Source organism: Filicampus tigris, chromosome 11, assembly GCF_054856515.1.
Source record: "Filicampus tigris isolate MCC_2025a chromosome 11, RoL_Ftig_1.0, whole genome shotgun sequence".
Taxonomy (NCBI): Eukaryota; Metazoa; Chordata; class Actinopteri; order Syngnathiformes; family Syngnathidae; genus Filicampus; species Filicampus tigris.
This window is the reverse complement of record NC_141227.1, coordinates 3,858,213-3,882,500: the sequence shown is the minus strand read 5'-3', so window position 1 is coordinate 3,882,500 and position 24,288 is coordinate 3,858,213. Positions and strand designations below refer to the sequence as shown.

Sequence of the window (24,288 nt, the reverse complement as noted above, 5' to 3'; positions counted from 1 at the left end):
GTTCGGCACCCACCCTCGAATGCATTTCAATGGGTTTTTTTCAATTATATGCGGATTTCTGCAATTAGCGGCCCGGCGTGGTTCCTATCCCTAGTCCACTGTATATCCTTTTACCTTATTTTTAAATTCAAACAACTTTTTATGAATTACTATTAAATTACTTTAAAAATACAGTGGACCCCCGAATAACTGTAGTTCGGCACCCGCGAAATGCCGATTTGTTTCTCCCAATATGTCCCCAATATTTTAAAAAAGAAAAATTTATTTTTTGTGATAGTTTGTTTTTTGATTTGTTTGGGGGGGGTGGAGGCCAGTTCCCATTTTTCGTGGGGAAACACTTATTGGTGGTTTATTTTTTTCCCCTACGTTCAACACATTTATAATGGCTGTCAATGATATGCATATTGTTGCTATTCACCCCCCGCAACTGATGGAGATCCACTATACCACAGTATTTGCATAAGGAAAACAATTTGTCCAGAACAATGTTAACAAGTGTATTAAAAACCTGGAACAGATTAATTGCAAGGTAACTATGGAAATTATGCAATTAATTGTAATCGACTGACAGCCCTTCATTAGTCGTCATTTCTTATTTAGCATTTTAAATTAACAATTCAAACTTTACTCATCTTCATACACAACATCAAAGTGATCAAACAGTTCAATGTTTGCTAACAAAGCAGCTACCCACCGGGCAGGGAGACTGTAGAAAGACTGTGACTTTCTCATCCTCCAACATGAGTTGCAGGAACAGCCTTCGTATGAAGCCAGAGATGCTTCCAGAGAGAGGCACATTGCCTCGCTGGGGGGCCGATTGGAAGAGCTCACACAGAACCTTGAGCAAAAACATACAGCAATGTTGAAAATAAGCATTGTGTGTATCATGCATGCTGTTGGCTCCTCCCGTGATAATGGGGAACGCAGAAACCTACCTGGGCCATGAGCCGCTGATTGTTTGGGTGACATGAGATGCACTGTAGAAAGAAAGCCACTGTGGCATTCTCCAGAGCTGTTCTTTGCTGCGTGGTGAGCCCTCCTGATTGGCCAGAAGATGTCAGGGAAAAACGTGAGCCTAAGACGTAGGGCAGGGGTGGAGACAGACCTCCAGAAGAGGTCTGGCCCATGGGCTGACAACTTGTGTTGGCACTAGCACTGGAGTGGCACAGCAGGAAGAGAAGTGCTGTCCACAAAGGGTTGACCTCTGGTCCGCCTAACCAGTCCTTCATGGCGTGGCTGTTGCCTACTTCTGTGAGGAAGCGCAGAACCGGAGCAGCGAGCTCTGAGGCAAGAGGTGGACGATGTGTGGATGTGGAACACGGCTGGTACTGGTAATGTCGCCTGTCAGCCAGAGCAGCAGGCAGGGGCAGGTCAGCGCTGGCGAGTAGACAGACACAGAACTGGGCAAGGCTGCGAACAAGTAATGAAGGCAATCCTGAGTCGAGCAGCTGCTCTATTGCTCCCGGGGACTGCGAGGCAGCTGCCAGTGTGGTAAGCTGGGACTCGGATAAAGTAACCGGAGGTCTTGCGTGCTTTGAGTCGTCTGTAAGCCCTGTAGTGGCGGCGGCGGTGTTAGCACTGTGCTGCTTTTTGCCGTCATCAGTCATGGCAAGTCGGCGCTGCTGGGCTTGAGAATGAGTGGCGTTGGACACTGATACAATACCCATCCAGGACATGAGCAACGAGAAGTAGCTTGGATGAATGTGACACATGGAACACAGGAGGCTGTCCACAGCCTTCTTTAGCACAATGTCACAAGGCAAAGACATGGACCAATTGTACAGGAGTCTAAAGGAAATAAAAGGCAGCACAGTCAGTAATTAACCACAAAACCTAATTAAGCTACAATGTACAAGGCTGCACTTTTAATGTTGACATACAGAGTTGCATGCAACTGTAGATGTTCAAGAAAACTCTTAAGAAAATTACTTGAAATAAAATTAGGAAAATTCTTGTCACAAACAGATTCTCAGTCGCAATACATATTATGAATCCTTGAGAAAAAAAAAGACTGACTCAAATAGCTCTTGGTTGAGCAGCGTTGGGAGGTCATAATCAACAGGCAGCTCGTAGCTGTGCCACAAGATGGCTGCTACACAATGGAGGTGGGACGGTGAGGGCATGAGGAGCCCATACTCCCTCAAAGAAGAGGCGCTACTACTGGTGCTGGAGTAACCAATGGGAATTTTTAGGGCTGCAACCCTTGAGGAGTCATGAACCCATTGGAGGAGAGCCTGGATTCTGGAACGATAAAGTTCAGAGAACACCATGATGAGCCTGGACAATAGGAAAAGATCCATTCCACTGTCCTTCAAAGTCATCTTGGTTAAAGTGCCTTAAAATGCAACAAACGGCGCACTGCGACAGTAAAGGATGACAAGGATAAACATAAAGACACTTTTTACGATCAGTTTAAGAGTCCGTCTAGGATGTCACCTTGATAGAAAACAGTTCATCACTCTAACAGTGAAGCTAAATAACAACATCAAAAAGTAAGGACAAACTCATTTAAAGCAAGCCATGCTTCACGAACCTGTCCTTGGTTCCTGAGTCCTGCGTGGTACCCAACTGGTACAGAATGTCTATAGTTGAGTCTGAGGAGAGGCCATTTAGTCGACCAAACAACAGAGGACTGTTCAAATCTAAAAAGAGAAAAGATTTTGTTATTCTAAAAACAGTTTATTGACCTTCCTAAAAGCAGCACATCCAAGTAAGAAAAAATGATCACTTACTGGCCGGGTCAGTGCCGGAGGCGGCGCAGTTTCTCAACAAAATGTCGATGAGTTTAAGACCAATGCGTGTCGACTGCAGGCCAATCTTGACCAACACCGCTTCAATGTTAGGCGAGTGCATCCCACAGTAAGGTGACATGAGCAGTGCAGCACAAGTCTGCAGAAGGTTTGCTGTAGGTGCCGCTGCACTGGCCATCATGGCCTCCAGGTCACTGACATGGGTCAGGCAGTGGTGAAGAAGACGCAGCCAGCCAATGCTATATACAAACAACAAAAGGGTCACCACCAGGCACATGTGACAAAAATTGAACAACTGTCAGCTCATGGGAATATATTTGGTACCTGGTTTTAGAGACCTGGTCCTCAGAGGGTAAGAAGGGGTTGTTGACTGTTGCGGAGGAGGTGTTACCAAACGCGGTCAGGCCCAAGAGTTTGATCTGAGACAGACCAAGGGTGCTGGCGTCACGAGGCCGGTGCAACCTTAGACAGACAGCCGATGCAACCTCAGCCTTCACCAGCTGGATCTTGATGTAGGTGAGGCCGCTGGTGATAACGGGCGTGGAGAGTGGCAGCATGTTAACCCCGTCTGCACTGATCTCCACGGAGACAGAGGAGGGGCAGGCTAATTGGAAAGAAGAAAATACAACAGCTAAATACATTTGGTTCTTTTGTTACTTAAAAACTCAAGTGCAGAACATTTCTCATCTGTACATACAGTTACAGTCCAAATTATTTTCCGTCATGGACCGGTCCATGCTTTTTGTGGACCGGCAACACTTCGCTGAGAAGGGGGGTGGTCGTGTTGTATATGTGTGGGAGGTCTTTACATTGTTTCTAATTTTTGAAAATTGTTTTCGAGCGTCTACCATCATTTCCGGACTACAAAGCATATAAGCCGCAATTGCTAAATTTAGCCATAAAAACAAATTTATACATGGGGAATATAATCCATCTCGGCTGATTGAATAAATATGTTCACAGCTGATCACTGTAATCAACCTGAAAGACATAAGATGATGTATATGCTCTGATAACAAAAATACATTTTTTCTTTGGGTTTTTTTTGTGTCTGTGTGCAGCCCGTTACCAATCGAACTGGTGGTTGGAGACTACATCATTCATGCCATTTTCAAAAGATGACCACTTTAAAAAATAAAGGCTGCTTGTAATAGTGTCACGTCACTCTCCTTAAATTAGAACTCTTATATATTAACTCATTCAGTACCAGACATTTTCAGACCATCTTTTGCCCAAACGCTTGGAAAAAATTTGCAAAAAAATTATAAATAGGTTCGTGGGATTGAATGGCTGGACTGTGAAAAGATATAAATATGTCTTGGGGATTGAATGGGTTAATTAGGTTGTTTTTTTTCTGTTCATTGATCACTGTTAGGTTTAACAAATGCATTTGCAAAGTAATTCTGAGAAATTACTGAAACTGTATTTGCTGTGCATTCCATTACTCAGTGGGGCACTACTTACTAGCTAAAGAAGCCAGATGTGGCTGAATGTGGAGCTCTTTAAGTAGCACAGCAGCGGGGAGATGAATGGTGAGGTCACACCAAGCCTCTTCTGGAAGGAAGATGTAGGACCAAGCTGCAGAACGAGCCCGACGGTGTGGTGGCGTAGCTTGAAGTAGGACTTCTGCTGGCTGTGCTGTTGGGCTACTGGATGTAATTGTACCTGAGAAGAGGCGGACCATTTCAACTTGATGTCATTGCAGGATGCTATGTTTAGCTGAACTGTATTTAAGCACCTAATGGGGCAAAGTTGTGGAGTCCTTCTGCATTGTCCGGCTCCGACGTCATCACTCGGGATTTGAGGTTGCCATCCGATGCCTTTCCTGGACCTGAGTCTAAAAACTTCATAATGGTAGACACCATGCTGCGGGCAGTGTTCACTATGGCTCGAGTGCTGGTCACCATGTTGTTACAAATTAACTGTACGCCACCTGGTTAGGGACAAGGAGGTTATATGATCCTGTATGGTTAGAACTAAAGTGATTGATGATAATTAGAAGGTAGACATGACAAATTAAGTTCAGTCAGAATGGGTGTGGATCTGTGTATCCCTACCCATATCATGGAAGGCCTTGAGAGCCTCACTAGTATCCAACACTCGCAGAATGAACCACAAAAGAGGTTCAGACAGCTGACAAGTGGAAAGAGACCCCTAAAAAAATAGGCAATGATTACATTTGACAAAAATCGATTATAAACTTAGCCCAACGCGTGCTTTGCTCACCTGTCGACCCATGTATCCACAGGCCATGTATGTGAGGATGGGCTGCAACATGACCTGAACAGAGGTAGCCCTCTTGCTGAGGGTGGTGAGGATGGTGAAGAGGCCGTCACCTACTGAAATGGCATCCAGACCCCCGTGGAAGTTCTCATGTTTGGTTAGATGGAGACCACTGGCTCCTGAAGATTAAAGATGAATGTCGGATCAGCGGAAAATAAGCCATGTTACTGTAGAAGAAAAGTTAAAGAAATGCTGATTTGGGTGAAAATTCCCACTTGGTACATCTTACCGATGATCATGGCCATGGCACTGCTGTTGCACTGGCCTAGCGCAGACAAGATCTGACTCATTATCTGCTGATTGGCCAGTACCAGATCAGCCACACCAGCAGACGGACCCTGGCTGGATGTCGATCCGCCAGCCACACTTTCTTTGCTCCCGCAAACCTTCTCTTCATCTGACACACTGCTATCAGCTGCCCCGCCGCCGGCCATTGGCAGCCGACCACTGAACTCTCTGTCCCCGGACAGTGGCAGCTGCACCAGCACGTTAACCAGCTTAAGGAGATCAAACATCAGCTGGTCCCGGGTGGTTTCACCACAGACAGCCTTTGCGTCTCCTGGCCGAATGATGTTGGCAAAAAGGCCACCAAAACAAGCGCGAGCGCCCACGGAACTGTCAGAGCCACTGCGTGAGACAACTTTGTCAGAGCAGGTGATGTAATGGTGAACGAGGAACGTGATAGACTCGATGACTGAGGAGATGGTGAGCACGGACACCACTTCAAAGTTTTGCTCTAAAGTAAACTCCAACAGCTTCACCTGTGCATCAAGTGGACCCTGACCTGACTGGAACGGCCCCCTGAAAATTCAAGAGGGCATGTAAGCTCCCAAAAGACGACAGCAATTTAGAAAAGCATAACATCCGTTGATAAATGAACAGGTACCTTTCTGTCGACATGATGTGCAGGAGTTTGAGTAGGAACTCGCTGAACATTTGTGGACAGGTAGAGGAAAGATGCACCTGCAGGCGACTCAAAAACTCATGCATAGCTTGAGTGGCAGTGGGTCCAACTTGAGAGCTATGCTGATTTGTTCCATTGGTGTTGCTGCCAGAAAGGAAACGCACCAGGACATGAACCAGCGTGGGATCGGACACCATCTGATGCGCTGTGCTTTCTTGAGCGTTCATCCCATTACTGGAGCCTGAAAGTTCAGATGTGTTTTCAGTATTAGTATTCTGACTATTGTATTCTTCCTTCCATTCTACATTAGGTTAAACGCAGGGGAATTCATTTACCGAGTCACAACGTAACTGTTCGCCTGGCCCAAGAATGATGCCCTTCATCTAATCCTAACACATTAGTACAGGGGTGACCAAGTCCGGTCCACAAGTGCCACAATCCTGCCTGTTTTAGGTTTATCCCTATGGCAACACACCTGATTCAAATCAGGCTCATTATCAGGCTTTTGCAAATCTTGCTGATGAGCTTATCATTTGAAACAGGTGTGTTGCTACCTTGTCAAACTCAACATCGACACAGGACTGACATCCGAGCTCCATTTACCACTTGTAAAACTTAAACAGAATAATAGGCCTTTTTTTTTAGGAAACTTTCGACAATACACTCTCTGGTGGAGCTCGATCAGGCAGAGCTAAGTCTGTGAAGTATTTGCGTCCCGCTAGCACGTAGGAAGGCTCGAAGTGGGCGAGCAGACAGTCTTCCACCACCGAGAATGGTTGGTCATCAAGTCCGATAAATTTCATTATTTTCCTAGTTATTTGCGTTAGCTTTTGCCTGTCGCGGTGATATGGGTTTGAGTTGGTCAGCAGGTGCCGCGTTAGCTGCCATCATTGTTGCCGCTGTGTCCGCCTTGACTTAATTCAATGCGGTGAGCATCGTAAACTCACCAGTCTCCCAATTGCTTGTTATTCAAATGTTGGATTAAGTTGGTTGTGTTGAAACTTGTGGCCATGCTCCCCCCGCCATGGCATATATTAAAAGACGCAAACTCCTCAGGGGAGACATGTTTGACTGTTTTTTTGTTGTCAAGGCTTGTAACTATTCTATTTTAGTGTTTCATTTACAAACATACACGTTTATTTCATATTTAAGAAAACAGGAATCCTATAGCTTAAAAAGTTGACGTGATAGAGAAAAACTAATATCAGCTCTGGATTTCACACCTAACCTTAGTTAAAACAGCCGTCAGATATAACAACAAAAATATGTTCCCCGGTGTTATTTGAATATCTGAATATTTTAATGTGGGTGATGAAGTTCTAAGGTTTGTCATAAGAGCCTTATTAGAGTCATTTAAAACACTATATTGCAACTTTAGATTAAAATTCAGCATTAAGTGAAAAAACGAAAATGAATTCTTTGCAATTTGACGTCTTGACAATTTAATCAAATTCTGTGACTTCATATAACTATGCTAAACAAAGATAAGAGTAAAATACTGACCATGGTAGGGCATGTTAGTCATCAGGGTCAGTGAATGCAGCACCAGACACCATGTTCTCAGGGAGGCGTTGGGGTACCATGCCAGCACACTGAGAAAACTGCTAATGGATGCTAGACATACAGAAACCAACATATTTATACATTACTCTCCAACCACCTTTGCAAGAAGAGCTCAGAATCACAGGTGATACAGAATGGTGATTGACAGAAGTTCTGACCTTGATTGAGTGGAATGGTGGGTACTCGACTTGAATTAAACAGGAAAATGTCTGATCCATTATCTTCACTGCCAGTTGGGCTTGTGTTGAGGCTCAGCGTTATCCACAACTGCAGCAAGGACTCCAACTGAGAGCAGAAATGTAAAGATTAAATCACAGTGGAAAATAATGTCAAAAAATGGTAAATAGTTGTTGGAAAGTTGCTAATGTGCTTCCTAGCTACTGTTGAGGTGGCCTTAAAAGGGAAGTCAACCTAAATATTTTTTTTCAAGAATATGTTCTATGCAAGCCCAATGGTTGAAACGGGGCATTCTGATAAATATTGCATTTGTGGAATAAGTGTTAATCCACTCGTTTTCAGCCATCTCTGGGGGTGGCCATTTTGTCCTGTTTTCTGAATCTGAGCCGTGATTGGTCGTTGTGAGCAGCTGTGATGTCATTTTCAGTCAACAGAAGACAAAATGGCCGCCCCCAGAGATGGCTAAAAACGAGTGGCTTAACACTTATTCCACAAATGCAATATTTATCAGAATGTCTCGTTTCAACTAGTGGGCTTGCATAGAACATATTCTTGAAAAATAAATTTGGGCATTGACTTCCCCTTTAAGCGAGGTACAATCCCTGCCTCCCGAACACTGTTGGGGCAACCCTATCAATCTGAAAACCTTCCTCACATGTCTGCATGTGTGTGATTTGGTTCTGTGTGTGGTATGCAACAAAATATATATATACAAATATATATACAAAACAGAGTGTAAATTACATTATCACTTGAGTGATTATAATCAGTCTAATAAATAATCTTCACGTCATGTTACGGAGTCAAAAAACAAAGATAGCGGACCTGCACATGGTGGATTTGCAGCATGGAGAAAAGCTTGTTGAAGCAAGCACTCAGCATGGGAATGGAAGATGGCTGGACGATGAGGGTGCTGCCAGGAGGAGAGCCTCCTCCATGTAGAGCCCTCAACAAAGAGTCATCTGTGCCGTTGGTAGTCTGACAAACTAGGAAAACAAAAAGTATTCATTATAGTAAATCTTAATTAAATACAGCCAAACTCCACCTGAAGGAAGCAAATAAGACCTGTATTCTAGATTATTGCTGGTAAAACGTTCATTACCATGGTTTGGTCATTTTGTTTACAGTGGAACCATTGACGTGTAAGTCACACTATTAGAAATCTTACCGCAAGTTGCGCAACATTTCTGAGGTCAAACCGCCTTTACGCATGGCATCACATGAGATGTCAGCATGTTATCCAACAGCTCAGCCAATGTCACAAGACTTCAGCTCATTAAGCAACAAAGAATTCTTTTTGGAGTATTCTTGATTTTTTTGTAAACCACAGCAGAAGTCATATGAAATAAGTGAACTCATATTAAAGCAGTTCAGAGCAGCAAAGTACTAACTATCGGGATAGACCGATTATCGGCAGGGCTGATTATCGGCTCTGATATTTAGTAGGAGTGACAAAATCTGGATATGGTGATACACCACGATGTTTTGTATTCCGATCGATTATCGCCTTTGCCAAGTATCAATATTTTAAATTAATATACGGGCGCTGTAAAGACTCCTTTATTGTTCATTGCTTATTGGGCAATTTCTTGGCAATTACAGAGGAGCAGTGGGGAAGCGGGCGGAAGTCGTCAGGCGAAGAAGACAAGCAAACAGAGCTGAGCACTTGACCCTTTTTTGACGGTACGGCTGCGACCCTCCACCCTTGACCTGGGTACCCTTCCGGCTTCGACCGCCCGCCCTTATTCATAAAAATTATCACCCCCCCGCCCGAAAAAAAAAAAAAAAAAAAAAAGTGCATGACGCCGCCGTGGGAGAGATGCTAACTGAAGAGGTTTATTTAAAGACCATTTGCTGGCTAATTTACTATTTAAACCAAGTGCGGCCACGCTTCAAACGTACCACTACTACTTACCCAGCTGCGTGTGCTTACTTCCATTGCGAGCCCTGGGGTTGGTTTTGTCATATTGTATAATTATTTGGGTCCAACAGACGACAAGTTTGCAAGCATTCAACAAGTTACTTATTTATTTTCCACACCTCCACTCCTTCACACTTCCCGGCCTTCGAAATAAAAGCATACCAGCAAACCACTACACAGCAGGTTTGCTACGGCGTATTTCCGGAAGTAGGGAAGAAGTGCATAAACTCCACCTTGATGTGCCAGCATCATCCTTGAGTGCTGCGCGCAGCTTGACTATACTCGTAGACACAAGTTGTTTTGAAACAGGTGCGTTACAAGTCGGGGGGCGTCACTTGCGACAACAATGGATATCGTGCCTGCTACAACCACAAAGGGACCGAGATGACTAGACGATGCATTTAATTGTAATGCGAAAACAATATGACACGTGGCGGCTAAGGGGGAACGTGGGTGAGTAGCTACTTTACACACACATAAGTGAAATAAAACCCACGCCGCTGCCAAACTAGTTTGCTTTGCAGCAGCAATGAGTTGCGCGGTGTATCCTCTCCTCTGTGGGAAACTGTATGTCATCGCAACATGTGACATAATGGACCGATCAGAACAGCAACAATTCCTGATGTGTGCGTGGCATGTGTTGCAGACCTGTCGCCAACAGCACAATGCGTAGGTCATGTGAATCAATGCGGCAGTTGTCGCCCGGGCCGATGCGGGTGTAGAAAGAAGCCTGAAGAAGCCTTTCACCGAGTAGGCTGAGATGAAATTTGGCCGCCTTGCGACCACGTCACACGCATGAGGGCCGATTAGTGGGATGGACTAAAATCCACTTCCGGCCATGCTTAATCCAGCCCTTTTTTAAAATTTGTCAGCCCCTGCCACAAAAATGGGCATGCGGCCGGGCCGGAGGGTCCGACCGGTCCGGCCCAGGGACGAACTGCCCAGCTCTGCAAACATCCCAGCAGTGCTTGATGGGAGGACTCCCGCACATGGCGCGCAGCGCTTGTTTCTGATTGAATGACCATTCCCCGTCACCAATAATACAATAAGCAGCGTTTGACTGAGAGGCTCACACAAGTGGCTCGAAGGCACAAAGAACTACATTTCCAGAAGGCACAAAGACCTACATTACGAGCAAATTCAGAGGAGCGCAGTCAAGCGGAGCGGTCATTGAAGACACACTCCAATGGGCGATTTTTTGTCTATTTTTGTTGCCCGTCTCTAGTCTTTTAACAACTTTTATACTTGCATGAAAGTTAATATTACAAAATGTTAGTTAAAAAGCATGTACCTTTAATTAAAACAGGTTTGATTATGACAGCACCCTTTCAATATATTTTTGTTATTCTTATATGGAACGAAATCCAAACTAATTGGAGGTCAGATTTGAATTTCTGATTAATGTTTTTATACAATAAAAGAGTTTAGCAGTTCACTTTTTGAGTTTGCAGGTGACAAACTTTATGCCTTGAAGGAAGGAGTCGTGTGCTCTTGCTCAATAAAGGCATTCTTATCTTATCTTATCTTATTTGCCACACTATACTACTTAATGTGTCACTCTGGTTACCTGTGGAGGAGCTTGACGTGAGAGCTTGTAGAATCGAGTCGGCTTGTAAAGTTGCCATCATTTTAAGCATGAGTTCAGCCTGCTGCTCCAAGCCCACCTCTAACCGAGCATCCAGTGCTGAGGACAAACAGGCAAAGTGGGTCGATATAACAGATGCCAAGATATTTAAAAAACAAACAAGAACATTGGAAGCAGAAAAAATAAATACCATATTTTCCAGACTATAAGTCATGTTTTTCTTTCATAGTTTGGCCGGGGGTGCGACTTATACTCTGGAGCGACTTATGTGTGAAATTATTAACACATTATTACCTGTATATCATTTCACATGTTATTTTAACCCACATAAAAAACAAAGATAAATCCTAAACGCTATTAAAATGCATGAATAATTTAAACTGTTAAAATCTAATATTTTGTTCAAAAAGTAATTAAAATAGTATGATAAAAAGACAATTTGTCTATCAATCCATCTATACAAAATAGTGTACTGTTTCTTTAAGGCGCCGTGTCTGGCCGTTGTCTTGCATCATCAGCCAGCCACACACGCATGGAGCAGAGAGCAGAGGAGACGAACAGAAAGATAACTACGACCGAATACAAAAATTCTTTAGGAGACTTGGAAGCATTCTACATGGTCGGCGATAAATAAAATACATATTTATTTGATCTACGACCGTTTTGGTGAGTTTAAAGTTATCTTACCGTAACTTTCTTGTAATGTTACATGTGTCGATATTACTATCGCAGCTCAGTGGAAATGATGTGTACAAAGTGCACAATTTTATTAATTTGATTTATATGGACACATTTATTTGCGTTACGTGACAGGGACAACTTGGCTTCCGAGAGGAGGTGGTGGGGGCGATGTATATTGTAACGTTAGCATACCTTTCAGCCTGTTGTTGCCTCTATTCTATTTTTATTTGAAATTGTTCGTCATTTAAATTTTAGATGACATGTCTGTTCTTGGTGTTGGATTTGATCAAATATATTTCCTCCCAAAATGTGACTTATACTCCATTGCGACATGTTTTTTTTTTTTCAATATTATGCACTTTATGGCTGGTGCGACTTTTACTCCGGCGCGACGTATAGTCCGGAAAATACGGTAAATCCCATTTCCTCACCTTGTGAGACTGAGACTGAAAGCCCTTGAGACACAGGCTTCTCAACTGCAACTGGTGGTTTGGACACTGGGATACCAACACCTCCAATGTATGGCGTGTAACCATACGTGCCATAATCCGAGCCCCAGTAGTCATACCACGTGCTGCTTATTGGCTGCAAACAGACAAAAACGAAAAGGATGAGATACCACGATGATGAAAAGTAAAAAATAAATAAATAAGCTCATGGTGAATGTTAAACATTTTTCAGGAAACAAAATCATTGGTAGTTTATTAGTATATTGGTTCTGAGCAATAGGACACGTTATCATGTCAAGGACAAGTTCAAATACGTGATCTATGGTTATCACAAAACAATGAAAGAACAAGCAAACACACTTCGTTCTTCCATTATTGCTCATTGAACAGAAGTCTGACTAGATCTGCTGACCCTTCGGGCGCATCATGCACGGGAATGAACATAACATTTTAGCCTGGTTCTCACGTGAGTACCAGAGGCTATTTGGTGCTCATTTTTTTCTGACCCACAGACCTCGTGGATAAACTTTAAGACTTGCGCCACATCTGGCTAACGTTTATCGTTAATACGTGGAGATGTGTCATTTTCACTTTTTTCAGTTTTCACTTTTTATTCCCTAATTACAACAACTTACCAGGGCTACACAGTGGCATCTTATTTAAAAAAAAAAAAAATTGAGTTTTAAAATATACATTAACTTCATATCTAACACAATTGAGTTGCATTGACATTGCCCGTTTTGGACTTGCAGTATGGGACCCTGTGATCAGAAAGCTATCTTAGCTCGCTACTCTAGGTCAGCGGTCCAGTGGCCAATCTTGTTTTGCACGAACCTCAAGGACCATAGGAGGCACATGGACATAAGTCTCACCGGTGGCTTTCCAATTATGCGTTTGGTGACATTCTGGTGAATGTAGTTGTTAGCCAATTGAGTCAAGGCAGCCACCACAACATGGGTTGTACATAATAATAACAATAATGCATCAGATTTATACAGCGCTTTTCTGGACAAGCACACACTCAAAGCGCTAACAATGGATACATTATTCATGCACTCACACATTCACACTCTGGTGGCGGTAAACTACTTGTTTAGCCACAGCTGCCCTGGGCAGGCTGATGGAGGCGTGGCTGCCTTGTGCGCCTACGGCCCCCTCAGACCACCACCGAACATTCACACCCGGCCGTCCACCAGTGCAAGTGGCATTGGACGCAAGGTGGGTCTTGTCTTGCCCAAGGACACGACACATCACTCATACAGAGCGGAAATTGAATAGTGGACCCACTCTCTTCTCTGAGCCATGGCCGCCCAATGCTACATATGCTACACAACGCGCCGCAACGGTCTACTTCAAAATCAAAGCACATCAAGTAGGACTGTACATAGTTATCAATGTCTCACTTAGCTTTGGGTTTGAAGTTGGCCCTCAAAAACAATCGTGGCGACTGACTTGACTTCGAATTGAGGCTGTATTATTCTAGTGTGCAAAAAAAGACTTGAACTGGAGCGCATTATTCATTTTGCAGTGCTCATGCAAATTGGCACACCGCTTATGTGCACTGCTGGTCATGCACTATAGTTTGAATCCCGAGCTTTGTTTAACTTCTGCGGCATATTTTTCCTTCATATTGTATCTCGTCATGACGGCATGAGTGATTTTCATTGCTTGTGACAGCTACAAAGTTCTATTTTCTTTTCGGTTATTTGACTTCTGATTGTTAAGCATTTATTTTCAAATATTTCCTCAGAAGGCCACACAAGTCAACAAGGGGAATAGAAGAAAACATGAAACAGAATATGGTTTAGAAAAAACATACCTTAAACACTTTTGCAGCAAGCGGATCCTTTTCCAAATCAATATCTAAAGGATCAATGTCAACATCCATCAGGTCTTGTAGCAAGTCAAAGTCCATGTCTTTATCCTTTTCCAAAGACGACAGAGGCGGCGCACCTTTGGACCATGAAAAAAGCTTTAATATTACGAAGCAAATGCAAAAGTAAATAATACAAGCAAGTAATTTGTCATTTACAAACTGATTGGGGAAATTGTTGTTTGACAGTCTTGGCAGAAGAAAAAAATAAACCAAATGTTTGGATATTTATATGCTCCCATCTCATCAAACATCCTGTTAAACATCTGTGGTGGTGTGTGAAATATTGATAACTAAAGGGCCATCCCACACATTGTGAGGGTCCAGGTATCTCACCTGCAATGATATCAGGCACGAGGGTCTCATCAATGCTCTCCACCAAGGGGATCGGCGTCGGCTGAGGCAAGGGGTCATCTGGATCAACCGCACCTGATGAAGACGAAGCCCCGGCCTCCTCAGCAACAGTCACTTCATCCATGACGTCCAGAGAACCAGGAGACAGCAGTTCACCTGAAACAATAACGTTCACTATTATTCCGGATCTACATGTGTTTCCGATCAGCAGGTGTGTTACCACGACATGGAGAGAGAGAGAGACAAGAAGAAAAAAAAAAAAAAGGACTACTCCTTATCAGGTCACTTTGATAGCGGAGATTGAATGCCTCCCAATTTATTTTGAATAGATTGTGTCCAATATCCTGGCCATTTGGTTAATTTTCAGTGATCACAACACGTCATGTTTATTCTTTTTTGGTTCAATATCCCCTCGGCCACATGTGTTTGTGTGTGCATGTACACCATGTTTAACACACTAAACAACACACCTGCCAGGATGTCTTGTAACATACAGGTGAGGGAATACTGAGCCCAGGCACCTCCCCAGGAGATATCTCCTCGATTGAAGTCCGTCCCCACTAACAGAAGGAGTAGGCGCTCCAACTGATGCTCAGACACCACCTCAGAGAGGTGGATTGTCGGTCTGGTGGCATTCGCTATTCTAGCGAGGACCTGAAGTAGCAAGAAGTGTATTCATTAAACAGATTAGCAAATTGCAGAACAATTGCGTCAACCTATTAAGCATCTTCAAATCTGTTCCTTTTTTAAATAACCATGCACATAACGGTATTCTATTTGTGCTAACAGACAATAAATTGAAGCTGAAGCGAAAATGAATCCTCTCAAATGTAGAACGATACCTTGCAGACAAAAAGTAGCAGGTCAGCATGACAGGTGAAGTCCATAGAGAGGAGGAAGAGTGCTAGCTTCTGCACCACAGAGATGCAGCGCTCATGGGACAATGTAAAGGGCAGGGGCTCAACTTCTGGTGCTTCTTTGGCTGTTGCAGACTCTGTGTCTAACGTGGAGCGCGGCCATTCAGCCGTCCGCCGCAGACGGATTAGGTCTTTAAAGTGCTAGGAAAGCCAGAGAGGTTGAATGCAAAAATCTGTTTTGAAGGAGAATTTTCTGAAAGCAATCATCATTTAAGATCCCTTCAATTCAAAATCTAAAATCTGTCGGATAAATAACTAAAGTGCAAAACCATCTTTCTCCCTTTTGTTGAAAGTCTTTCAGAAGAGGATAACAGGAAATGTATAACTGTATAACCTACCTTGGATGTGGCTTGCTTGAGCTTGGCCTGCTCCACCAAGAGTTTGTAGGAGGAGCCCTTGTTGCTTTGGATTTTCTCCTTCTCAATCTGCTCGACTAAAGCTTTTTGTTTTGCTTTCAATAGATTTAACTGCTAGAAGGAAAGGGGAGCAATGAATTTCAGCCCTGCAAAATACTCCCCTCCTGAAACCCTATAAAAGCCATTAGTGCAAATGCAAATCGAATATTTTGATGAACGCTTTTAAATAAATAATGACTAGTGATTAGAATTACATACACATCAGATTTGATGATCAATTCAAACAAATTCTGGGTTTTAAAACAAAATAAAAGAGAAAACGTAACAACATGTCAAGAAGAGAGATTGGACAGAGATAGACTAGGCAGAACAAATTTCAAGGCAATTGCTCCTAGACACAAAATATGACTACATAACATAAAATCATCTTGCTGTACAGATGCAACATTCGTTTGAAAGCTGGTAAAACTCAAAAATGTGAACTATCTGAGGGAAGGCTGAATGCTTTGGTTGGTGCTATTGATTTGTTCTGTACCACTGAAGGTACCGATTTCAAGAGGGTTAAGCAATTAACTCTTTCAGGGCTCTAGACTAAATTTTGCATGGGGTGTAGTGGTGCGCCCAACATTTTTTTCTTGGTTGCACCAGCATTGAAAGTAGTTGTTCTAAAATGTTCAACCGCATCACATTCACAGAGCTGCCAACATAACGAGATTCACTTCTTAATTTATCTCAATTTTCATATTTTTTAAATTAGGTCAGGAAAAATACAGCGGGATTGCGCAGAGAGTGTTTTATATATATATATATATATTTAATATTAATGCTTCAAAAATAAATCACTTGCAAAATTTAAATGATTAAAAATATCACTCACTATAGCTAAACTTTAACGAACTGGGGTATTCCAACAAGTATTTATTACTATTAGGACAGTAAGGACACAGTGCAGTGATGAAGCTTAACTCTGTGCCGCAGAAATTGCGGTTAGCCTCAAGCACAGTCACGCTGAAACATCGGGAATCTGAGCGTGTAGCCAGGTTTCCCTGATTAATGAAATGTCTCGGCAGGCTCGGCAGGCTTTTCTTTATATTCCCTCCACCGCCAACAGTGCCAGCCAGACTCGACAACAATTCAGGGGAATTGCGCCATTTCTTCTGGGATGTTGAAAGCGTGGTGACCTCGCTAGAACCCGTCAATTTGTACTATAAGCCAATGTCGATTAAATCCACACGATTATAGTGTCCAGCAGTGAAGGTAAAAGTGCCGTTAAAAAGGAAAAGGCAAAGCTTGGCCGTCATCACTCTCCGGCTTGCAAGCCGGCAGCCCAAAGCAACCACCCCCCAGGCTCCGGGCTGTGGCTCTCATTTAAGTGAAAGGGACCCAGGAAGTGGTGCTCGCCAATATTTTTACTTCAAGTTTCAACATTTCATCCATTGGCATTTAGCACTTATGAAATTATAAATATGTTTTTGTTTTATGGTTTTTAGAGTCGAGGAGACTCCAGTCCCCACCCCTACTCTATGGGCTGGTGATATGTGTGCACTGCAAGATATCATTTTTTCAGTCACCCCAACCTAAAATTAGGACACCTGCACATCCAAACTGGGTGCGGTCTAGAGCCCGGTCATTAATTTATGTATGTGTAAGAGAAAGGGGGAAGGTTTGGAGAGGCAAATATGTTGTGCCTTGAGTAAGTATTAACGCCCTTGTTTTTGTTTTTGACCTTTTGCCAAATTTCAGGTTTCAAACATAAAGGCTATGTTCACACTACAGCTCAATTCCCATTTTTTTTCCTCAAACGCGACACGTAGCTGATTTATTCTTGCAGTGTGAACAGTACAATTCCGATTTTTTCCTTTCGTACGTGGATATAAATCAGATATGTATGCGATGCGTCTGCAGTATGAAGGGTCATCCGCTCACATCCGACCTAAACGTCAAAAGCCTAAAGTGTGCTACGCATGGGGGAGGCAGAATGCTTGGGAGGGTAGACTACTGACATCGTCTGTGAATCTGCAAAGTTGTTTTGCGTAACAGTGCTGTCTTTACATTTAACTTCAATTTAATTGCACTTGAAACATGAATCATAAAGTTGATGTGTGGTGCCAGTAGTAATTCAGCCACGCCGACGGTTCATTTATTACAGGCGGCAATGACGTGACGTCATCTTTAGTAGACGTCTCCACGAAATGAGGGGATCAAAAACCCTCTCCTCATTTCTCTAACGTATTTATACTTCCTCCCGCCTCATTACTCAGGCAAAATGAGATGATAAAACGATGGGCCCATACACGCGGGACCATATTTACTTCTGTAAACACTGTTCCATGTGACATCGTTTTGGGTGCACGTCACTTGACATCGTGCTTTGTGCGCATGCGTGTCACATCATGGATGCGTTGCATTCACATTAGAAGTCACATTTGTTTTCGTAATGTGAACGAGTACAAGGTCGGATTTAACCAAAAATCCAAATTGGGCAGCACACCATGCAGTGTGAATGTAGCTAAAGATACTGCATAATATTGGATATTTTCTGAAGAATCAACATCGAGTGGGACACAATCGTGAAGTGGAACGAAATGTATCTGTAATCTATTTTCAACTTTTCACAAAAAACACTGAAAAGCAGGACGTGCAAAAATATTCAACTGTGGACCTCTGCAGTTCATCCAGAGTGATCATGGGCATATTGGCTGTATCTCTTATCAGTGCTCTCCTTGTTTGGGCTGCAAGTTTAGAGGGATGGGCGGGTCTTGGTAGGTTTGCAGCGGTCTGATACTTTCTCCATTTCAATATGATTGCTTGAACAGTGCTAAGAAAGTTGTTTAAAGTTTGTGAAATCTTTTCATATCCTACTCCTGCTTTTAACGTCTCCACAACTTTATCCTGGACCTGCCTGGTATGTTCCTTGCTCTTCATGATGCCGTTAGCTCCCCAATATTCTTTTAACAGACCTCTAAGATTAGACAAGACCCAGGTGGACTATTAAACGTCAGTAAATTAGGCCAACATTGGATCATTCAGAAAACATCAAGGAATTTTGGCTGCACTGAGAGAAAAGGGGTTGAACAATTTCCCACATCGTACTTTTCAGTTTTCTATTTACAAAAAAATGTCTTAAAATATTGTACAAATTTCATCCCACTTTGCGACTGTGTCCCACTTGGTGTTGACTCTTTGCAAAAAATTCAAATTTTATAGCTTTGTTTGAAGCCTGAAATTTATGTGGCAAAAGGTCAAAAAGTTCACAGGGGGTTAATAGTTTTGCAAGGCACTGTATGTGACAGGCACAGATGACTCATTCATAATGTGCTGTTTAAAAAAAAAAGATAAAAAATAACCGGGTAAGGTGTAAACGAATGAGACGCATGTACCTGCTTGTGGTGGACGAGCTGCTTGCGAATCTTGCGGGAGTAGAGTCTGTCCAGGCTACTACTGCCTTTAGCTGATCTACTGGTATTCTGAGACTGAAGGCTGTTATTGATAAAGCTCCACTGAATACCTGAAAAATAATTATCTTAAGTGGCTAACAAACCATTTCTGGAATCACTCAATCATTTGAAATAAAAACACTTCCATACCTGTAAACGTTCTCTCTCTCCCTCCAAGGTGTTTCTTCCCACCTGAAGCTTCATCTTCTATACTTGTGACATAGTCCAATAATCTGGAAACAAGCATCACCACCCAGCTGATCATCGGGATATCCAAAACACCTGGAAAACATAAGACACAAACATTTTGTTTTCCTTCACTAGTATTCATAATTTAACAATAACTAATTGATCAACACAATCACAATGTGGTATGCACCTGAAACAGAAAAAAATTCCTTAAAGATTAGGAGGAACATAATTTTGTAGCATTATAAATTAGTATGGTGTAACAAACTAGGTTTTGTGTTTTATTGTTATGTGTTAGTGTTGAGGGCTTGTGGCAAATGTGTCATGTTCTGAGTGCTCCGATTTCCAGGGTCGTAAAAGCAACACTTGCGACCGGGTGTGCTCTTCCTGATTCGATGACAATCTCGGGTGTGCAAAAACTGCGTTTTGGTTGTTAATAAACATGAGTTCACTGACTAATGCCTCCGTAATCCGAGTAGGCGCTACAATAAGTTGGCATACCCAACAGTAGTTGGGTACACGTTACATCAAACACGCACGGTAGCCTGTGTGTGCTAAAGTTAGCATCAAACGATGTCAGAAATGAAATACGGCCTCAGACACAACATGCTTCCTTTTTAGATGCTAATTTATCACTGCCGTGCTACCATGAAATGGAGGTTTACATACTATTAAGTAGGGGTGTAACGGTTCACAAAAGGTTCACGGTTCGGTACGTACCACGGCATGGGGGTCACGGTTCGGTACAGCAATAAGTCTCAAATGCGTAAGACTAGGTTGTTGTTTTTTTTTTTTTTTAAATGTAGTTTTAACAGAGAGCAAGCTACAATTCAATTTGCTATAAAGCAAAAAACCTTCCCTGTTATAAAAGCACAAAATAGAATAAAAACTTGCGCATTAGGGTTGTCCATAAATAATAATGATAAAAAGATTAAACACAGGAAAACACCCTCTCTTGTATGGATAGACTGAGATTGCAGATAAAATCAGGTAGCCCTTGCCAACTAGTAACTCGCCCACGGCTCTTGTGCAATTGTATATGACAGGGACCACGGTCTTGCTAACATACGCCCGGGATGGAACATTGTAACAGGGCTCCAGCATGTTTAATAAATGTTTGAAGCCCGGCTCCTCTACTAAAGCATATGGGCGCATAGATGGTGCTATGTATATGCCGATTGCTTCAGTAATTACTAATGTCTTTGGCTCTGTCTGCTTTCACTTATTCAGGCTGCTTAAAAGTAGCGGGGATAATTTGTTGGTGTTGAGCGGGTTTCTTTTTTCTACTCCCGGTAACTGTATCGGCGTGATGCCGTCTTACAAGTGTTAGCATTGTAGCGTCTTCCAAGAACACGCCGTCAGGCGTAGATTAATTAACGCATTTTATTAGTCCAACCGGCTACTGTGGGCGGAAGCCGACGCCAATACAGTACAACAACCGTGAAGTTCAAAGTGTATCGGCTCCCTCACCTTCGTCCTGCGCTCCTCCTCTCTCGCCCCCACCGAGCCGCGCGATGCATTTATTAGCCTCGGAAACAACACAACTCGGCAAAACACAAATTCGACCACAACACAGATAACCCAATTCGGTACAGCATGTTTGAAGTGTTACCTGCAACATACCGCACACACAGTTGAACAACAAATGTGGCGGTCGCTTGGTCTCAGGCGTTGACTTTTATTTTTTTTCCTCCCATCAGACATCTTTGTCGTATGACTGCGTGAGCCGAACCGTGAAGCCCGTACCGAGACACGTACGGGACGAACACAAAAACCGTTACACCCCAATTATTAAGTATTTTTGGTGAAACTTTCTGACTCAGTTGCTAACACGGACCAAGCATTCCCCACAATGCTTCTGTTTATATCACGGATGACCCAGATTACCACTATTGCACATGTGCGTCACAGACAAAGCATACAGCCAGAGGGAAAAGCTGGAGACGAGGTAGTCTCTAGAAAAACAAAGCACCAAATAAATAAATACATAAATAAACAACTCTGCGACTATTCAATTAATTGCAGACAGCTTTGATCGCCGAGCTCGTTGTGACTAGTGGACTTAAGCGTGGCAGCCCTTGTGTCAACCGGCACCTGTACCTTCAGTCCTATGGTGCATAGCAGCTTGTGGTTGCTGCAGAGGAGACAGCAAGCTGTCCAGGAGGTTTAGTAAACCCTCCAACACACCGCTGTTGCTCAGGGATCTTTGGCCAAGGCACGACAGGAGCATAAAAACTCTGTGATAGAGAGAGTCACAAAATTTAGGATTAAAACATTTAACTGTTTGCAAAGTGATGGAGTCTTTCAACTGATATGAAATTCAAGTGATACATTTTTCTTAGTTTTATACAATAACATTTTTATTTATATAGCGCATTTCATAACAGCTAGAGCTGTAACAAAGCACTTCACAAAAAAAACAAATAATAATAATAAACACAAGTGTTAATCAATAAATTAACATAAAACACTATATACAACTGACAATGGAAAAGAGCCGAAAATGTTCAGGTCATGTTCATTTTACAAAGTAATAAAAGGGTATATAATTAGGGGTGTCATGCAAACCGATTAAATCGGAATAAATTGCTTTGATGTTGCTAATGATTTGTTGTTTCATTTATTTTTGGTGTTGGAGAGTTTGTACGTAAACACGACAAACGCTATGAATACAGCTTCTCTAGTCTCTGATAAATCTCTTCGATGGAAAAGCTACATTCACGGTACGTTCATTCATAAATGACAACAAGAAACTCATTGCCTCATACCCTCTCGAACTAAGCCCTACCATATCAAATTGAATCGTTCCACTTTAAAAACATGTTTGAATCGCATCGCACCCACTGTATCGAGAAATGTATTGAATAGACTTTTATTGGAGCGATGTACACCCACTAGTATATACCATACTGTTATCACATGCGATCACTTTCTTTGACAATTAGAAATGTGGTCAAAACCCACGGCACCTTTCTGTATCGTGGCAAAAGTGCAGGTTTGCAATTAACTGCCCTACCTGTCTTGGGGGAAGATGAGCAGCTGTTCCGAGTTGTAGAGCTCCTGCAACACGTTAGAAAGGAATTGTCCCCACCAGCGTTCACCTCCACACAGCTGTACCAAAAGCAGGCCAGCATGAAGGCGGATTTTTGGTGTCCCACTGAGGCAAAGGTGTTTGAAGAGCTCCTCACAAGCCTGTGCGTGGAAGGTATTCTGGAGCACTGATGGCACAGAGTGGCCTGAAGATAAAGATGTGTAAAAAAAAAATAAAAAAATAAATAAAAGCAAGACAAAGGAAGTACGTGATTCATTATTAAAAGGGAGCGTGTAACCCAGGTATCCGAAACAGACCCATAAGTGTTGGGTGCCTTGCTCACCATTGTTAGAATGCAGCAAACTAAGCAATGTGTCCAGAAGGTAACGGATGATAGTTCTCAGCTGCTCTGTAGAGGAGCTGTGTACCAGGTCTTGAGCCTCATGAGACTTGGCCACGGGGAGGGACTTTCGACTGGCACCAAGTGACACGCGCAATCTCTGGACGGCATGGTGAGCCAGATTGAGTTGCAACTGAAGCTGGATGCAATCTTGGTAGGCTGAAAAAACACGTTGGTCCTCCTCTACCACCTTGTCTGGTTTGCGTAAGAAGTATTGGGCATTGTTGGCGCTGTTGAGGGGCGGCAGGTCGATATTTTGTAGGAGGGTTTCCAATCTATGGCAAGCAAGATTGTACCTGTAATGAGGAAAACAAAACAAAAAAAACGGGGGAAAATTCATATGAAATTCAAAATCTGACAAAATTCTCACACTCTTTCAGTGTTAAATATGACGCTCTCTATCCTCTTCACTGGAACCTCAGTTCATAAAGTTCACGAGAATCAGCAAGTTTACTGGTGGCACAGGCACGAATAGATTAACAATGTACCTGCACTCGATCATGTGTTAGGAGCACATTGCCACCATTTAGGGGCAGTTTGGAGGCCCTTTCTAGGTTTCAAAATAGCAATCTAGGGAAGCAACCGACGATTACTTAATAATCGGTTAATTGACAGATGAATCTGATTTTCAAAAATGTTTTAATTTCCATCCCTTTACTCAAAAACATCTAAATGATTAATCAATAATCCAAAATAATGCTCAATTGTTTTGATAATCCATTAGTTGTCGATTAATCTTTATACCTCTAGAGCAAATGAAGTCAAATTCATAGCTGTTATGAATATTTTAGATATCAAATAATATACTTTAGACCTTAGAAGTGCCTTGTCTTGGTTGACGTAACCGATTCATTTCCATATTTTGGGGGTGTGTAGTTACTATTATTTTCTCCCTTGACACCTGTTAATTTACCTGCTAATTTGCTGTTCATAGCTGGTTGCTCTCTGCTTAAATGCAGTTCCAGCCCAGGCTTCTGCGAAAATTACTTTTTCTGGTGTTTGGCGACACAACATTAGTTTAGTGATTAGCAAGGTCTTCTTCTGTTCTCTCTTGCTCAGTGTTGTATACTTAGGCTAGCCCTTGTCCGCCTTTTGTGATAATGATGCTTATTAGAAGTGTAGCGAATTTGCCGCCACGGAGGCAAGAATTAGAAATGTAGAATCTGCACCGCGGGAGGATGTTTAGACGCGCCAGCTAGCAAGCGCAACTCCTAGCTTGTGCTTCAGTGCGGCGCAGGTTAGTGCCAAGTATTCCCCCCAGTTGGTGAGCAGCAGCTCGTGCATGAGCTGTCACAAGTAACATGCTGCTTTTGATTGTTGAGCTTAGTGGGAGAAGAGGGAGACGGCGTTCATGTGAGATTATAGTTGATACAAAAGATTCTGGGTCAGTCAGTCCAAAAAAACAACGCTTTGGCGAT

The 24,288-nt window shown here is 42.7% G+C and overlaps 1 protein-coding gene across 2 annotated transcripts in view; it reads right to left on the bottom strand.

Moving 5' to 3' along the window:
• The window catches only part of birc6 (baculoviral IAP repeat containing 6), a 112,732-nt gene that overhangs the window by 53,352 nt on the left and 35,092 nt on the right, over positions 1 to 24,288 (bottom strand). Inside the window, exons 29-55 of one of the 2 annotated variants that reach the window (XM_086044536.1) lie at positions 22,814 to 23,166; positions 22,456 to 22,675; positions 21,540 to 21,676; positions 19,401 to 19,532; positions 19,194 to 19,321; positions 15,796 to 15,927; positions 15,383 to 15,598; positions 15,011 to 15,194; positions 14,523 to 14,696; positions 14,133 to 14,266; positions 12,296 to 12,449; positions 11,166 to 11,282; positions 8,503 to 8,663; positions 7,659 to 7,785; positions 7,441 to 7,551; positions 5,920 to 6,178; positions 5,263 to 5,834; positions 4,977 to 5,152; positions 4,808 to 4,904; positions 4,489 to 4,683; positions 4,215 to 4,415; positions 3,075 to 3,354; positions 2,733 to 2,989; positions 2,534 to 2,642; positions 2,017 to 2,241; positions 936 to 1,788; positions 695 to 838 (exon numbers count right to left, since the gene is read on the bottom strand). In XM_086044536.1, coding sequence (XP_085900662.1) covers positions 695 to 838; positions 936 to 1,788; positions 2,017 to 2,241; positions 2,534 to 2,642; positions 2,733 to 2,989; positions 3,075 to 3,354; positions 4,215 to 4,415; positions 4,489 to 4,683; positions 4,808 to 4,904; positions 4,977 to 5,152; positions 5,263 to 5,834; positions 5,920 to 6,178; positions 7,441 to 7,551; positions 7,659 to 7,785; positions 8,503 to 8,663; positions 11,166 to 11,282; positions 12,296 to 12,449; positions 14,133 to 14,266; positions 14,523 to 14,696; positions 15,011 to 15,194; positions 15,383 to 15,598; positions 15,796 to 15,927; positions 19,194 to 19,321; positions 19,401 to 19,532; positions 21,540 to 21,676; positions 22,456 to 22,675; positions 22,814 to 23,166 — 5,848 coding nt within the window. The remainder of the gene's footprint in view (positions 1 to 694; positions 839 to 935; positions 1,789 to 2,016; positions 2,242 to 2,533; positions 2,643 to 2,732; positions 2,990 to 3,074; positions 3,355 to 4,214; positions 4,416 to 4,488; positions 4,684 to 4,807; positions 4,905 to 4,976; positions 5,153 to 5,262; positions 5,835 to 5,919; positions 6,179 to 7,440; positions 7,552 to 7,658; positions 7,786 to 8,502; positions 8,664 to 11,165; positions 11,283 to 12,295; positions 12,450 to 14,132; positions 14,267 to 14,522; positions 14,697 to 15,010; positions 15,195 to 15,382; positions 15,599 to 15,795; positions 15,928 to 19,193; positions 19,322 to 19,400; positions 19,533 to 21,539; positions 21,677 to 22,455; positions 22,676 to 22,813; positions 23,167 to 24,288) is intronic. The other variant, XM_086044537.1, reaches the window with a different exon arrangement.